The following is a 17,696-nucleotide window of genomic DNA, read 5'->3' as shown; positions in this document are numbered from 1 at the left end:
CAAAACCAATGAAAGTTATTAAGAACAAGTGTTTCACCCATATGCAAACAACAGTATTCCCACATAAATATGACCTACACTTCCATCTTGCTAGGAAGCGCAGCCACTATTACAAAGAACACACAACACAAGCGCTTTTGTTGTGTGTTCTTTGTAATAGTGGCTGCGCTTTCTAGCAAGATGGATCCTTACCAACTGGCCCGATACAATTGTTTATTGAGCTACACTTCCTTTTTGCTTAATCTGAAAGTGAAACGGCAATTGATGATACATCAAGAGCCTGTTGGCTTTGGGTGTACAAAAGATAGTGGCCCTTTTACAAGTGGCATTTACATAAACATGACAATGATGCATTGCCTTTCTCACACATTGAACACATGTAAATGGCAGTAATATACAAAAGCAAACACTTTAAGTTGCATTGTTAATGGCAGTCATGACATTCAGCCGATACCTTCCCAGCAAACATACATATCATATAGAAAAGGGTAGCCAAATAGGGCTAGTTACTTCTGTTGCAAAGACACAAACAAGAAAGGAGCAGACCAGGATGACAATAAAGTATGAAACCTCTAACAGATCTAAGCTATATTTAAGATGAAAAAAGTTTGAAAAATGAATGCAAGTACAATGATTTCTAAATAAATGTCAGAGTCCATTCAGCTAATGCAAGAGAAATGCAGTGACATTACATCCGAGGATGGGGCCTTGACAGGGTCGAGCAACTTTGGCAATTATAGTGGTGGTGCAGACCTCGCACCTGAATGGTGCATGAATGAGATGAGGCCTACGGCAAACTGTCAACATTGTGAAAATGCACTGAGCATGTCAAAGCCCCAACCGCAGAATAAATTCTTGAGGAAACCACAAGTACAGGCAAGTAAAGAGTGCTCCATCTGATGAAGCATGTGCCTTTGGCCCATGCTTCATCAGATGGAGTTAAAACATATGCCTTCGGTACTGTTTACGTTTAGGTATATGGCATCATTTGCCGAGAGAAGAGGGAGCGATTTCAAGCTGACTTGCGAACTAATAATGAATACCAAGCCACGTGCTGCCCCATGTTTGTTTGGCTTGCGTGTTCTCAGGAGTCTCGACAACCGATAGGTAGCGTTTTCTGACCATGCTGAAAAATCTGACAGCCTTACAGCTAACTTAATAAGGAAAAGCATGGGCAAATCTATGTGTGTCACTATTTTGTTTTTTGTCATCTCACAAATGTGTATAGAAAGAAAGCAAAAAAAAAGGATCAATTATAATTCGGTCCTGTCTCTACCTAAAAACTGAATAGGTGATGAAATATAAGGCATGGTCTGTGCAGCAACACATACTTAGTATGCAAAAACCCAAACCTCTGAACTGAATATTACAAAATATTGCCACAGTCACAAGGTTAATGAATACTACTGTATTATTCTTCAAAAAAAAATTCCAGAATGAAGCTAACAATATCAGAAACTTACATGATGACAGGCTTCTGACAGCCCTTCATCTTCTTTTCGCTGCAAAAAAAGAAAAACAACAGTCAGCACAAATACATACCTGAAAATTTTAAAATGATGAAAACAAAACGTAAGAAAACTAACTTTTATAAACATTTCCTTTATGATTATATGGCATCAGCATTTTCACTATGCAGCTTCCCAATTAAACGTGCGATTTCATCAACAAGTGTTCTACGCAGCAGGCTGCAATACCATTGCAAGTGACAAAGACTCTGCACGAAAGAAGCATTTAACCTCTGATCAGAAATATCTGAAATCAACTAGCAATAATTTTCAACCCCAATAAATAACAACTTTAGGCAAATCTAATAAGTTTCAAAACTGTAGTTGTACGACAGTTTAAAGACATTTAATTCAAACAATGCTTTCACTTTGGCTGCTTCAACTTTTTGATTTCTGGGGCTTCGCAATGCATCCACAGACAGTTGATGTGATGCCAGTCATAAAAAAGTACTAAAAATGTGCTCAGACCCAACTGATCATGCTACTGGTCTGGTAGCAAAACAAAAGATTGTCAGAAATGCTACAGCATGTTCATCGCTTTCATAGCCAAGAGCAGGTGGTATTCAGAGACTATCACTTTCACCAAAACAGTTACGTTCGCAAAATATCAGAAGACTACAGTCAGACCCTTTGATACCACTGGGTCAAAGTGGTATCGTCCTGCCCAACCGCAATGAGACAGCAGGCCAGATATGACATTCACAGATGCTAACGAGCCCGGTGCTTATTAAATCTATCAGGGTTGCCAATAACAATCATTTCATAATACTGCCCCAGAATAGAGAGTAGCAGAGAACCCCTTTTTTTCTTCCCATCTGGAAAAGACCAATAAGTAGCTCTATGCCCAACCTCATTTTCTCTAGAGTTTAGATAGAAAGCAAACATAACTGTTTCCTTCGCATATCTATCTGACAACTTATTTAGAGTAGACCCACACTGTATTCCATTCCAAATGATTCAAACATAATAGCAGTTACTAGAAATTTAATATGTCTACAGTGATTGCTTGCCACCTTTTCCTTTAAAAGAAAGAAATTTCAGTGCTCAGGAGTGAGAGGTTATGCAATCATTCAGTTAAAAAAGAAAAGGAAACAAGACAGCCATGAGAAGATCTTAAACATTCAAGCTTGACCTGGAGATCTGTGCTGGTATTTTGTTCACTGCCGTAAGCCAACTGATGATGAGAATAAAGGCTTGAACAACAAACGTGGAACATACTCCATGCTACATCCGATTTACAGTATTAAAACCATTGTCACTGTCTTTGTTTCTGTTCTTGCTTGCACAATAAGAAAATCAAACTGTACCTGCAATGTCTGTAATGAGTGCAAACATTTTTATTTATTGTCCCACTGTTTGGTAAAAAAATAGATGATTTCAATGTCAGTCACCTAAATTCACATTGCATCCCAAGCCTCAAAAAGGTTAGGATGCAATACAGCTGCAGCTCACAGCTTAGCTGGCCACACTTGGAAAGCTTGCAACAAAAACTACTGTTTTCCATTCACTTCTTCAAACATGCCTTGAGTGATCATTTACATTTAATGTGCATCAAGACCTTGTTTTTAAGTTAACTTTATTCTTTACAGACTATGGATCCCGAAATCTTTGCAGTTAGACATTGCTTAGTGTCAGTATCTACAATTAATTTACGATATTCATAATGATAACATGTGGGCCAAAACATGATTATAACAACGCTTCATACTGCACCAATACACCATAAAAGCACAAACTGGTCCCCATTGAATCATTAAACCAAGGTCTTTTTTTTTGCTGCAATAAACTACTTAGACAAACTAAATAAAAATCAATGCATCCCCACACATATGTATAAATGACTGAACAAAGCTTTCTTAAATATGTCCTTTGCCATTTGCATAACTGAACACTCTCCACTTAATGCACTCTCTGGCCGCCTTTTAGTTAGTAGTTGGGTTGGTTTGCCTTATCAATGGCTCATACCCACTATGGCAAACTGGCCAGGAATATGAAAGCTAGACAGATGGTGAAATGCAAAAAGAACACTTATGAGAAATTCACTTCAATGTTCTGCTGCTGACTTTTCTTGCCCCTCCTTGTTTATTCAGGTCTCCTTGTTTACACCCATATTGGGGGATTGGCCAAAACTGGTCACATAACCAGTGGCATATGGCCAGTTGTACGTACAGCGTGGCCAAAGTTGTATACTCAGTCAGACAGTAGTTAACAGCGAGTAGCAAGTCCAGTACCCTTAACACTGAAGGAAGTGGCAAAGAGACTCACAACTGGTCGTAATGTGCAATTATATTAGTGTAAATGAAATACCATGAATTATAGTGACAAATTGAAGTATCTCTTTTGCAAATTGAATAGGATTACAAATTCCACTTAAGAACGGCATGTAATGCAGCTTAGCAGAAGTTCCTTGATACTGCACTATATGGTCATTTAGTTTGCTTTACAAAGCCCAATCCTTTTCTGTGCACCATAATGAGCACTGAAAATGGGTGTACGTATATTATTATTTGTCCCCGCTCTATTCTACACTGCTTATGAGGTAAATGAGTTTTACAAAGAGAAGCCGCACTGCTTTCGTAGCAACTAGAGGAACATGTCAAGCATGGTACATGCGTTCATATTGGTCATATCAATTTTATTGTGCAAGGCTAGATTGGTAAATTACACTTTTAGAATACAATAAAAAGTCCATTTTCATCAATTGATTAGTGTACAGAAATCATAATGAAAGCTAGACGATGATGCTACCTTGATGTTACGAGATTAGCTCCCAATGATGTCACATATTTTGAGTCACTTCTTAGAGTAATTGTTTATCATTGCACTAAGACAGTATTTCGATCTTAAGTAAGCAATGATTAAATTTAGTCACTTCTCCAAATTATTTAAGTGCAGCTGTCTTTGCTACAATCAAATCCCACCATGGGCGTAGCCAACGAGAGAGTGTATAATATATATATACATATACACACACACACACACACACACACACACACACACACACACACACACACACACATGAACATACATAAAGTATAGTTGACTCCCCCCCTCTCCGAAAAAATTTGTGGTGCGTACACCCCTGCATTCCACGAACAGCTGATCTGATTTTTTTTTTCACCATATTTTGCATGAACTTCTCTTTGGAAGACTGCAATGCTTATTACATGTGCAGTGAATAAGAAAGACGTTGATACCATCAGGTCAGCTATCATCAACACAAGAAAAAGGCACGAGATCGGCGATCAAGCACCGTCATCTGGGTCCGCCTGCGTTCCTTTAGAGCTACCACCCGCTTGCTCAGTCCTTCAATAAACCCCCTTTACATTTGGTGGATCGCGCTGGGTAACTACATCACCTACACCCTGGAACTCCTATCCTGCACCCTGCCGTCACCATGCAAGTTGACGCTTCCCAACAGACAACACCTCCCGCGGCCGCTACTTGCCCCGGCCCGGTTCATCAGCGAGACCCCCCCGATCTTTTCGGGCGCCGAAGACCAGGACGTCGAGGACTGGCTGTCGTCCTATGAAAAAGCTGTCGTCCTATGAAAAAGTCAGTGGACCAAACAGGTGGGATGACGCTGCTAAGTTGAGCACCGTCAACTTTTATTTGGCTAATGTGGCGAAACTGTGGTACACAAACCACGAATCCGAGTTCGAAAACTGGGCCACTTTCAAGCAGGCAATATCCTCGGTTTTCGGTCGCCCTGCCGTGCGGAAGTTACGCGCCGAACAACGCCTGCGCTCACGGGCACAAGAAGCTGGCGAAACGTTTACCGCCTATATCGAAGACATACTCGATCTCTCCAGGCGCGTCGATGCCGCAATGAGCGAAAGTGCCAAGATCCAGCACATTATGAAAGGTGTTGATGACGACGTATTTCAAATGCTCCTTGCAAAGTCTCCTGGCACGGTGTCTGGAATGGTAACTCTGTGCCAGAACTACGACGAATTGCGACAACAACGAGCTCTCACCCGTCGTCCATTTCAGCCTAACCAACCACTCGCTGCACTGGACGTCGTACCTGACCACTCCCGTCTTCTAGCACAAATGAAAGACTTTGTGCGTGAGGAGGTCGCACGTCAGCTTTCCCTCCTGCCGTTTTGTCAGCGCCAGTAGCTCCCACAGCAGCAGCAAGAGCAACCCCCGACACCGTTAGCTCCCATGCTCTGACATGCACTTCAGGACCAGATTGCTGAGGCTATGCCAGTGCCCTTTCAGCAGCAAGTTGTCGCCGCGCCTCTTACTTATGCTGACGCAGTAAAGAGGCAGCAGCCACACCAGCCCTCGCCGTTCAGTGGACTGCCGCATGTTACCGCTCCTACTCAAGTCTTCCGTCTCATGGGCTCCTCCCCTCTCTACCACAGCCTCGACTCAGCTGTATGCCGCGTGGGCGGCGCCCCTTGCTGCAAATGCCTGGCGAACGCGCGATAACCGGCCAATCTGTTTTGCGTGCGACGGCCCTGGCCATATCTCCCGATACTGCCGTCGTCGCGTGCCCGCCTACACAGACGTCCGACCACGAAGCAACTACATGGACTGACCCCCTTTTGGTTATGAAAGTTCGGATTGTCAGTCAAACACGTCTTCCCGTGACTATCCGCAACTTCGTCTCGTCGCTCACCTTCACCCAATCGACGCTCCTTGTCACCCATGCGTCCACGACCAGCCCCTCAAAATGAGGGAAACTAGCCGTCACAGTTCAAGGGGCAGGAACTGCGCTATCGAAATGTTCAAGTCCTCGCACCTTGCCGTCAAATATCGTCGAAGTTTTTGTAGACGGCGCCTATGCATACGCTCTTGTGGATACCGGTGCCGCTGTGTCTGTTATAGACGCCAAACTTTGCCGCAAGCTCCGAAAGGTGACCACACCGCTTGATATGATGTCCTTACGTGCAGCAAATGGAGAACCTGTTCGACCTATAGCCGCCTGCACTGCCCGACTCACAATTGCGGAGGACCACTACATTGTTGAGTTTATCGTCCTTTCCTCATGCTCTCATGACATCATACTTGGCTGGGATTTCCTATCGCGTAATCGTGCCGTTATAGATTGTGCCCGTTCCAAACTTGAACTACTTCCGTTGTTCGACCAACCCTACGACCACACTAATCAAGCCGCGCACAAGCTAGTTGTCAAAGAGGACACTGACATTCCACCGACAACAGCTGTTTTGCTCCCTGTGGTCTCCGACGGCGTTTTGCTCCCTGTGGTCTCCGACGGCATGCGTGATGAAGTAGCATTTTTTTGAGCCATCAAGCCTTTCTAATACCCCTGTCACACGGCCACCACTAAACTCCCTTGAACACCGTCAACGTAAATCTCCCCTAGGTGGCTCGACGGAGAAGGAGTTGTGGCAGTGTCACACGGCAATGAAAAGGTTGTAATAGTTGGCACGAGGGGGCTCAGCTGGCGCTGTTTGATTTTCGGAAAAGTATTCTAATTTCATCTCTATTGATTTTTTTGTGAATCCTCGTTCTGGGGTTTTTACAAAAAAACACTATTAAGGAGGTAAGAGGCTAACAAACCATAAAAATATTTCCAAATAAAAACGAATTCGCTAAAGGTAGCGATGCTGCTAGTGACGCTGGCCACGTTGTGCTTTTAGTTGTTTTGTTGTTTGTGTTCATGCCTGTGTACGAAAGTTCTTGTGCTTCTTTGCCTCGTGAGCGCACATTTTGTGTTCTTCAGCCATGAGTGGCACAGCGATGACCACAACCACACGCATGGACGAAATATTTTTCAATGACGCCGGCCGGCCCGACTCGCGAGGCACCACGTGCGAGGCACGGAGTGTAGAGCATCGGTGTTGAGAGTAAGTGAACTCTGGCGGGCGTAAATATATGTAAACAAACACGCGTTGTGAATGAGTACTACAACGAAAGAACGTTTAAGATTGCCAAAATGCATTATTTTTTCACTGCGGCCACTTAGTGCTCGAAATTTTTCTCTGACCTATAGACTACTGGGGACGAGAGTACCTCGTTTCGCTGCGAAGGGAGATCGTTGAACGTACTTTGCGAAACGCTCCGTTTACCTTCGTTTGGGTAAGGGTGGCCGTGTGACACGGACCGCATCTTCGTTGTCGTAAGGACGAGGGAGTTAAACGGTCTTCGCGGGTGCCCGTGTGACAGGGATATAAGTCGGAAACCACTTCTGCTCCCTTATTCAGCCCTCTCAATTTCTAATGGAGCCAGTGCTCTCTGCCTTACCAATCCCTTTCCGCATACCATCAAACTGTTTAAAGGCGAGTCTCTTGGATGCGTACAGCCCATTGATAACGGACAAATTTTTACCGTGCCGCAAGAATCATCCCAAAGTGACCTCACCGCCGTCAGTGCTCTTAACCACTCTGATCTACAGGCTTCGAAAGTGTTCGATTCGGCGATCGCAGACGGACTGTCACCATCTGAACTCCTCCAACTGCTGTACCAGTACCACGAATCTTTCGATGTTGTTCAACCTTCACTTGGCCGCACTTCTACCACTCTACATTACATCAATACCGGCTCCCATGCGCCACTACGACAGCGACCATATCGTGTTTCTGCGGCGGAACGCCAAGTTATTACCGAACAGGTGAACGATGTGCTGCAGCGCGGCGTCATTCAATCTTCACAAAGTCCATGGGCCTCACCTGTAGTGCTCATTAAAAAAAGGATGGTTCCGTTTGCTTCTGCGTGGATTACCGGCGCCTAAATCAGATCACTCATAGACGTGTATCCTTTACCCAGGATTGACGATGCCCTTGATACTTTACAAGGTGCCGACTTTTTTTCATCATTAGATTTGCGCTCAGGGTACTACTGGCAGGTCCCCCTTGCAGATGCCGATCGACCAAGAACAGCCTTCGTGACACCGGACGGTCTATATGAGTTTAATGTCATGCCCTTCGGCCTCTGCAATGCGCCTGCCACCTTCGAGCGCATGATGGACTCGGTTCTTCAGGGTTCGAAATGGCAAATCTGTCTCTGCTATCTCGACAATATTGTCGTCTTTGCGCCAAACTTTGGAACACATCTCGAGCGCCTCAAACACGTCCTCACATGCCTGAAGAATGCTCAGTTGCAACTCAACCTCAAGAAGTGTCACTTCGCTGCTCGGCAACTTACGATTCTCGGGCACGTCGTGTCAAAGGACGGTATACTTCCAGACCCGGCTAAGTTACGTGCTGCCGCCGACTTCCCCAAACCAACGACTATGAAGCAGTTATGGAGCTTCGTGGGGTTATGCTCCTACTTTCGCCGGTTCGTGTGCAACTTCGCCTCTACATTGCGCCTTTGACCGAACTTATAGGCAGCAGCACTGATATTTCATCATGGTCTTCCGAGTGTGACCAAGCCTTCTGTACCCTTCGTCGCCTCTTCACTTCGCCACCAATACTGCGTCACTACGATCCTATGGCAGCAACTGAGGTCCACACCGACGCCAGTGGTGTCGACCTCGGTGCGGTTCTCGCGCAATGCAAGACTGGATTCGCCGAGTATGTCGTCGCCTACGCCAGCAGAACTCTCACCAAGGCTGAATCAAACTACAGCGTCACCGAGAAGGAATGCTTGGCGATCGTTTGGGCGCTTGTCAAGTTCTGCCCATACCTTTATGGCCGTGCTTTTGATGTAGTAACGGACCACCACGCATTATGCTGGTTATCTTCCCTAAGGACCCATCGGGTCGTCTTGCCCGTTGGGCTCTTTGGCTTCAAAAATATGACATTCGCGTTGTATATCGTTCCGGCCACAAGCATACCAATGCTGATGCACTGTCGCGATCTCCCCTATCCCCGGACATTACATCTGTTTTCTCGGACAACACGCTGTCAGCTCTTGACGAGGACACCATCTCTTCTGCACAACACAATGACCCATGGATCGCTTCGCTTCTTGACGCGTTATCCGAGGCATCGACACTTCCAACCACTCAAACCCTGCGCCGCCAGGCTCCGCACTTCAGTATTCGGGATGGCCTTTTGTACCGGCGCAACTATTCAGCAGATGGTAGGAAATGGCTACTAGTCATTCCCCGAACGCTGCGCTCTACCATCTGCTCGTCGTTTCATTCCGACCCGCAATGTGCTCACGCCGGTGTTTTCCAAGGCCTACGAGCGCCTACGAAAAAGGTATTACTGGCGTGGAATGTTTACCTTCGTCCGCCAGTTCATTCGCGGCTGCCACGAATGTCAGCGGCGGAAAAGCCCACCACATCCTGCAACAGGTTCATTGCAGCCACTTCCATGCCCTGACTGCCCATTCAACCGTGTAGGAATTGACCTCTACGGACCACTACCATTAACAACGGCAGGCAACCGATGGGCTATCATGGCAGTGGATCATCTAACACGGTACGCTGAAACTGCTGCTCTCTCCACAGCTGCAGCACAAGACGTCGCAACTTTCATACTCAATCGTTTTGTGCTTCGTCATGGTCCTCCTCGAGAACTCCTCAGTGACCGAGGGTGTGTTTTCCTCTCCGATGTAATCCAAGCACTTCTTCAACAGTGCATATTGTACACTGGAAGAGTACAGCCTACCACCCACAGACGAACGGCTTGACTGAGCGGTTTAATCGTACTCTGGGGGACATGCTCGCTACGCATGTCGCTTCTTATCAAACAAACTGGGACCTCGTTCTCCCATTTGTGACATACGCGTATAACACCGATACGCAAGTAACTACCGGGTTTTCCCCATTTTTTCTCCTGTACGGTCGCCAACCATCGCACACCATCGACACTTTACTGCAATACTCGCCAGATCCCTCCAAATGCAAGCCTGTCTCGGAAGCCGCTCGTTACGCAGAAGAGTGCCACAAGCTAGCCAAGCGGCTTACTACATCCGACCAACAGCGCCAAAAGGAGACCCGTGACGACAACCATCGTTCTGCACCAACGTTCGTTCCTGGGGCACTTGTATGGCTTCATGTACCGCCCTGCGCCCCTGGTGTATCACCCAAGCTACTCTCTAATTATCATGGTCTCTACCGCGTGGTCGAGCGTACTTCACCCGTAAACTACGCCATTGAACCCCTCACGCCACCGAGCAACCGTCGTCGGCGTGGACGTGATATCGTTCACGTAAACCGTCTGAAGCCCTACTTTGACCCGCTTGTCCCCATGTGTTAGATTGCCAGGATGGCTTCAACTTTTTCGCCGGGTGTAATTGTAGTGAATAAGAAAGACGTTGATACCATCAGGTCAGCTATCATCAACACAAGAAAAAGGCACGAGATCGGCGATCAAGCACCGTCATCTGGGTCCGCCTGCGTTCCTTTAGAGCTACCACCCGCTTGCTCAGTCCTTCAATAAACCCCCTTTACACATGTTTTATCAAATTATTCAGCTGCACATTATACAAGAATAGATGCAAATGCAACTTTCTGCTTGCACAAGCTCCCCCCCCCCCCCAGAAAAAGAAAAAGTGACCAACATTATGTTTCAGCCCAGCCCTGTAGTGCAAAAGCATATTTTTAAAACAGCTTAGGTTAGCAGGGACCTTATGCAAAAAAGTAAAAAGCCAGCCATTGTCATAGCAAAATTTGTAAACTGCATTCCACACAGATATCACAGGGAATCTATTTGCTGTTATAAAATATGTCACACCTCTGTGGTTTTTTTGCCCCTCTGAATAAATATACAACATTAATCCAAAATTTCACTCAACAGCGCAGTTAAAACACTCAACTTTCTTCAAATATTTTTTTTTGTCCATGCATTCCTTCACTTCACATAGCTATCACTAGACTTCTCTATTCTGGTGACTAATTATTTAGAACGGTAGTTGTGTGTTTTTTGTCCTTCATATGCAGATATAATGTGCAGCATACACATTTTGCCTCAATTAACATTGACATACAATAAATAGTTTAAAAAAGCAAGCAAGAATTGCAGACATATCAAAAGAAGATAAGTTCTAATGTTCTCACAATATCCTATATGCATACTTTACTGAAATATGATCAACTGCCACATAACTGTCAAGTTCCTTGCAATTGAGTACACAAAAGAACAAAAAAGTGTCTACACAGTCATTCAACTTGAGAAAATATGTTTTTTTAAATAGACAAACACCACATCCAATTTATAGTTATGCCTATGCCAGCTTCACTGGAAAGTGCTAAAAAGGCATGAAGTGCACATTAAGCAACCTAGCAAAACACAACCAAGGCAGCACAGAAGACAGAAGTAACACACACTGTGTGGTCAGAACCTGCGCGGTACATTGTCTCCTGTGTTGAGTACGTTACATTCACACACTTCACATTCAACCTCAATGGCTTGCACACAACACACATGCTTGCCTAGTAGTAAAATGACAGAGCTATCTATTTAGACAGCCATGTGATATATTACAAATCCTCAGGGCAAGAAGAAATTGATATTTTAATTTCTTTTACAAAGCCACAACCTGTTTAGTCTCAACTAAAACACCTAAATTGTTTTGTTTTTTTTCGTCAGCTCTGCATGTCACCACTTCCCTATATAATATGCAAAGCTTCACATTTTTAACATCTTTGCTTGAAATACCACAGAAAGCACAACACGAAATTACTTACAGAGACCATTATTTTCAGAAGTTAATCTTTCCCTCAGTAGAGCAATCAAGTAGACAATATGAGCAAACATTTACAAACGTTTACCTATCCTCTTCTTGCCAATTGAATATTTTGATCAGAATTTATTGCACATCACCATCTGTTTAGTGGGCGAGAAGGAGGGAAGCTGTTCACTTTTTTTATTGCGGCATGGAGCATTGTTTCCACATTATCAAGCTCATCAAAAATAACTATGATAGTATCACTAACACTAGGTGCAGCAGTCAGCCAAGCACAGTGTTTGAAAGGAGTGTCACATGATAACTGCTCAGTTACAATCTGTGAAACCTGCCAAAACTGCCTATTTCAACTGTGCACTTATTGTTTGAGACGCAGAAATGCACCCTTTCCACTTTTATCATGCGAAATGCTAAATGGTCCGTTTCACAGCACATACACATTGTGTCAAGTGTTTGAGGCATGAAATTGAATAGACTTCTGCTTCATGAGCAAAGCTGTGTACTGCTTAAGACATGCACTTTAAAATGTTTGTTTTAAAATGCAAAATAATTATTGATTATTAGACAGAGCTTTCACAACATGATTAATGATTTGTGGATATCCAATATGGATAGCCTTGGCAGACTCATCAAAGCCTTAAAAATGGCTCGATGCATCATGAGCCCTTCAAGAGGATTCGAATGGCACAGTGCACTTATGATGACTAAACATTATAACACTCTGAAAAGTATTTGACAGTCACATTGCACAGGTCTCAACATAATATAGCACAAAGGAATATCAACTGAACCCAGGAGCCCCTCCAAACAAGTGCGAGTTTTGAAAACATAGGGGTCCCCATCATGCAGTAAATGTCACTTTTGTGCCCCAATTTCTCGCTTGTAATAACTTCACTGAAGTTTGCCTCCTAACAACAATAAACACGAAATGAGCTTTCCAAACAACCTTCCAAGCAGAGATTCTTCCTCCTTGCCACACTATAACCAGCATAAAATTCATCAACCCTTACATTACATATAGGTTACTTCGCATGCCTGGCATAAAAATGCTTTCTACAATATCCCACCCCAACTATCGAAATCATGCATGCTTTAGGTAGCAATGCTTTCTTGAGTTTAACTTTAGTGTAACATCCCCAATTGTCATCTTTCAACAGCTTAGAAATTAACCGATACCACAGATAACATGAAAAGTCTTATAATCCAAACTTATTTAAAGACAAATTTTCCCCTCTTAGGTAGATGGTAGATTGTGATGTAAACACCGCTCTAGAAAGCAGCTACAGAATTTCGAAATGACCTAATTCAGCAAAGACACCTTGAGATTTTTTTGTTCCTGCTCTAAAGTAGCACAACTTGAACCCTTTTATTACAATTTTTTTCACTAAATTAGCAAACATTCACTTACCTAATGACTCATTCATTAAAAACACCTTTTATTATTCAAATAATATTAACTTAATAATTATTTTTCTGGCCTTCTATTAAAAACAACTTTTCCTCTCAAGCTGACTATTAAGGTCACAAAAGCACCCTGCATGAAGCACAGCATTTTAAACATGCTTTTGTCATTCTCTATATAAGGCATTATTACTGAGATGGTATTCATAGGACTTTGCTGAAAGCAAGGGCTTTGCTGATAGGACTTGCTGAAAGCAAAGCACTTTTTCCATGTGAGAAAGGTCACCAGAGGTTTCAAGTTTTCCTCGCAAACACTGATAAGTTGACATTTCAAAGTCTAAAAGTTTACTTAAGACAAATAAATGTCCAAAACTACAACTTCGAAATTGAGGATGATATCACTGCAACTGCCACAATACACAAGCACTTTAAAAGCCATCATGGCGTCAGGCATACACTTCATTTACCCACCAACTGGGCCCACAAAAAACAAAAGAAAATAAAAGAAGCCTTCCGGAAAGCTGGTTCACAGTGCAGGATACCTGAATGAGTGTCACTCATCATTGGCGCACTTCAAAAGCAACACCTGAATGAGCGAGGCTTGTTTTTGGCGCAGAAAGCGCTAAGAACCGTTTTGAAATTTGTCTCCACATTGCTTTTTACATTTGTAGACCTTCAAAGACATAATGAAAGTCATTAGGCAAGCTCAATGCAACATTAAAACCCAGCCTGAAATCACTTTGAAAATCAGAGGACTCACTGGTGACTAAGCAAACTATGGCCATTTGAGCTACTTGGCATCTGCAAACATGAAGCTTGCGCAGTCTACTCCGCAAGTAAAACAATGAGACGTAGCTGACATTTGCAAGCATAAACAAAACGGCCCTAATGAGCTCAGTGCTGTCTATTCTTACACATCATGAGACATATTGTACTAGCATGATGGAAAGCTCAATGTACATACATTTGTGAATTAAGCAGAGAACATTTTTCTTTCCGATGTGAAAGCACCTAAACAACTTTAGTTGGTGCATTACCTGGCTCATATACAATGACCTAAGTATGCGAGTAATTTTCTGAATTAAGAATGAAATTTAGTAATTACAGGAGCATGTTGCATCTGACATTATCATAGCAACCTATAAACACATTGGTAGCACCTGACATGTGCACTGTATGAATGATGAAAGTACATTTTTAAATGCATTGTGCAGTCCCATCCATCATGTGTAACACTTTGTAGGCATCAAAGCATCCACAAGTGAAGCCCCTTGTTGTGCAATAAATATCTGTGAAGAACAACTCTAGCGTCTAACTGCACATCTCAGACATTTCTTTATGAAAGAAAATTGCATTGCATCAACCTTTTTCTTTTTTCATTCTGTAGAGCACTTTCCCATAACTGTTCTGACAAACATTAGTATGGCATATACACCAATATTACATACATTCTTCAATCATGTGTGTGGCACAGCCCTACCACATGAGCTTAGCAATAGTTGTGAACTTTAATTGATCTATGTAAAAGCCGAAAATGACAAACCAACCACATGTTCTTAACAATGCATAGTAGTGAACTTTCACTGAACTATGCAAATGTCAAAAATGACAAGGGTGAAAGCTGTTTTTACAATTCGACTGTGATGGATGGCTACTGGCCATAAGGGGCAGCATTGAATCTATTGTTTTTTGGGCCCCAGCCATGTCAGAGCCACATCACAAAAGCAATTAAAGGGATGTCATGGTGTAGAGTACTCAAGAATTCAAATGTGGCATTAAATAAGTTAGTACGACTCGTATGGGCAATAGCTCGAGATAACCACTTCATGTCGCAATGAATCTGGTCTCTAAAGAAAACGAAGGCTCCGATTTACGCAAGTGAGTTGAAATTATGCCTATATGAACCAGACTGAAGATGGTGGAAACGAAAGTATGGCCTAAATTGTCCCATTTCAATCTGTCAGTACTGTACATTTGAATTTTAATTCACACAGAACAGCAGCATATAACAGCAGCCTATATATATTTTAGGACAGCATGCTGTCTCTAGGTGCAATGAATGAAAATCGAAACTGCTACAGCACTGCAATAAAGTAAGATTTCTTTTTTTGCATTATACTGTGCTCCTAAACTTTAAGGCCCTTAGTACAACCAAGGATATTTAGGTTTCACACATTTTCCCAGTCTCATAATTACCCATCGGATTACACTTTCATTTGCAAATGCATGAGCTTATTTCAGGCAAAAAGACCATCAAGATGACACTGCAAGATGTTTTAGCTGCACATGTGTGTGAACACGTTTCTCAATGGCATAAGTATATTGCTCGAATAATGCTAGGTGGCATACACTTCCATGTGTGCCAATATGCACGAAACAGCACTTGAACTTGTAGAGGTGGCAAATTGTGCAGTACAGATAAACATACTTATGTATGCACAAATGATTTATTGCCTCAAAGGATTACTGGACCGGCTAATTTAATAACAGCCAAATGACACGAGGGAGCCGCGGTAACCTTGCCTCCTGGTTTGGTGATGCGTGTGTTTACCTATACTCAACTTGTTCACCACATGTTTCCAAGGAGAATACCAATATGGTTGTGGTCTTTCGAATCACTTTAAATCAGTGGCATATCAAGCTTAACTGCGACCCCCTCGCTAAATCATAAGTCCTCACTTAAAGCCTCGTTGAGAAAAACGTCCCATCACGGCCCGCTTTCTGGAAACACTGCTAGACTACAGCCCATTATTAACAACACTGCTACATTAACACACCAGTCGACAACCCTCTGTGCATCGTCCTGTCTTTACCATCTTCGTCAGTGTCCTTTGCGCACTGCAAGTTTCGCCATGTATCACCACCGACACACCGTTTTTACTTCTTTCCAACCTTCTGTGTTCACTCGGCAAATGTTTTCGTACCAAAAGATAACCAACGCAGCTCTTCCGTGTATTCTCCGAAACGTGCCCTAATTAACTAAACATACAGGCACTCAGACTTACTAGTAGCACCTATCGTACCGCCACGAGCTAAATGAGAATACGAGTGCACACAACGGGCAGCACCGGTCGAACGACGCGCTCGGCTAGGATTTATTCTGATAACGTAAAATCATCCCTGTGCTTCCGTATTCGAAGGCACGTAAATATTCACTACACACTCATTCAGTAGCAAATATTTACCGACAAATATTGCAGCAGCAAAAAGCATACAGGACAAGTTACGTCATGCTTTAAACAAGACTCAAACAGCGATGTGCAGGAACAGAACCACTTACATGAGCGTTCTGAACGCAGTCCAAGACATTAAAATTGTTTTTCAATTGGCTAGGGGAGCACATAAGCCGCAAATCATTAGCGCATGCGGGATCTTCAGCTAGCTTCACAACAGTCGTCGGCTCAACATGCCTTGATTTGTCAGCGGCAACGTCATTGTTCGAACTGCCATGCGGCACACCTTGACCGGCACTGTACGCGAAAGGCGCTTGCTGAAGTACGACGATAGTGAACAAAAACGCGAACACACAACACCGCGAGTTTCTTTGCCAACACGCCATGCTACTGTGCGGCGTCACCGAAACACGTCCGTCCCTAAACGCCATGTTGTTGACGGCCCGCCTAAATATTGCAAACCCTGTGAACTCGCAGTCATGAGTAGCACCCAAGGAGGATACATAAAACTTGCTGGAGTGGAAGGGGCGCTGTGCGAGTGAAGCCAGCCGCCGCCATCTTGCCAGTGGCAAAAAAGCGTGCTCAGTGCCATCGCGAGCTGCTGATTTCGTCCGTTCTTGTTTCACCTTGTCGGCATGTAAAGACAAATGGTTTACAATGGTTGCCTCTTGCGTCGTTCACGGATGTGCCAACAGGTTGAAGAAAGGTTGTGGCCTCACATTCCACCTGTACGTACACGAAAACGTCTTCGACATAGCCATTCCGCGCTCGTTACTAAAGGGAGCTATAGCTGATGCGATCTAAGCGTGCAGAACATAACAGTCCGGATTTGTTTTACAGGTTTCCTAAAGATCCCGTAACGCGGGGCCTCTGGGAGTGGGCCGTTCGCCGTGAGAAGTCGAATGCGAAAGACTGAGATCACTTCGCTCTGTGCACTTCGCGCCAGAGTGCTTTGACCGCCTCTTTGATATTGAAGGGAAGCATGTGAACTGGGGTTATGAAGTGGCATTGAAGACACTTCAACGTGAAGAAGGGTTGTGGCTTGGAAACAAACTTACGAAAG

The 17,696-nt window shown here is 43.8% G+C and overlaps 1 protein-coding gene across 1 annotated transcript in view; it reads right to left on the bottom strand.

The window, feature by feature from the left end:
• Glg1 (Golgi apparatus protein 1) overlaps window positions 1-17,181 on the bottom strand; it is a 120,813-nt gene extending 103,632 nt beyond the window's left edge. Inside the window, exons 1-2 of the mRNA XM_037428514.2 lie at window positions 16,741-17,181; window positions 1,464-1,502 (exon numbers count right to left, since the gene is read on the bottom strand). Of these exons, the coding sequence (XP_037284411.2) occupies window positions 1,464-1,502; window positions 16,741-17,064 (363 nt within the window). The 5' untranslated portion in view covers window positions 17,065-17,181. The remainder of the gene's footprint in view (window positions 1-1,463; window positions 1,503-16,740) is intronic.
• Between the last annotated feature and the right edge of the window lie 515 nt (window positions 17,182-17,696).

The sequence above is a fragment of the Rhipicephalus microplus genome, chromosome X (assembly GCF_043290135.1).
Source record: "Rhipicephalus microplus isolate Deutch F79 chromosome X, USDA_Rmic, whole genome shotgun sequence".
NCBI classification, from domain to species: Eukaryota; Metazoa; Arthropoda; class Arachnida; order Ixodida; family Ixodidae; genus Rhipicephalus; species Rhipicephalus microplus.
This window is presented reverse-complemented; position numbering and strand designations above follow the sequence as displayed.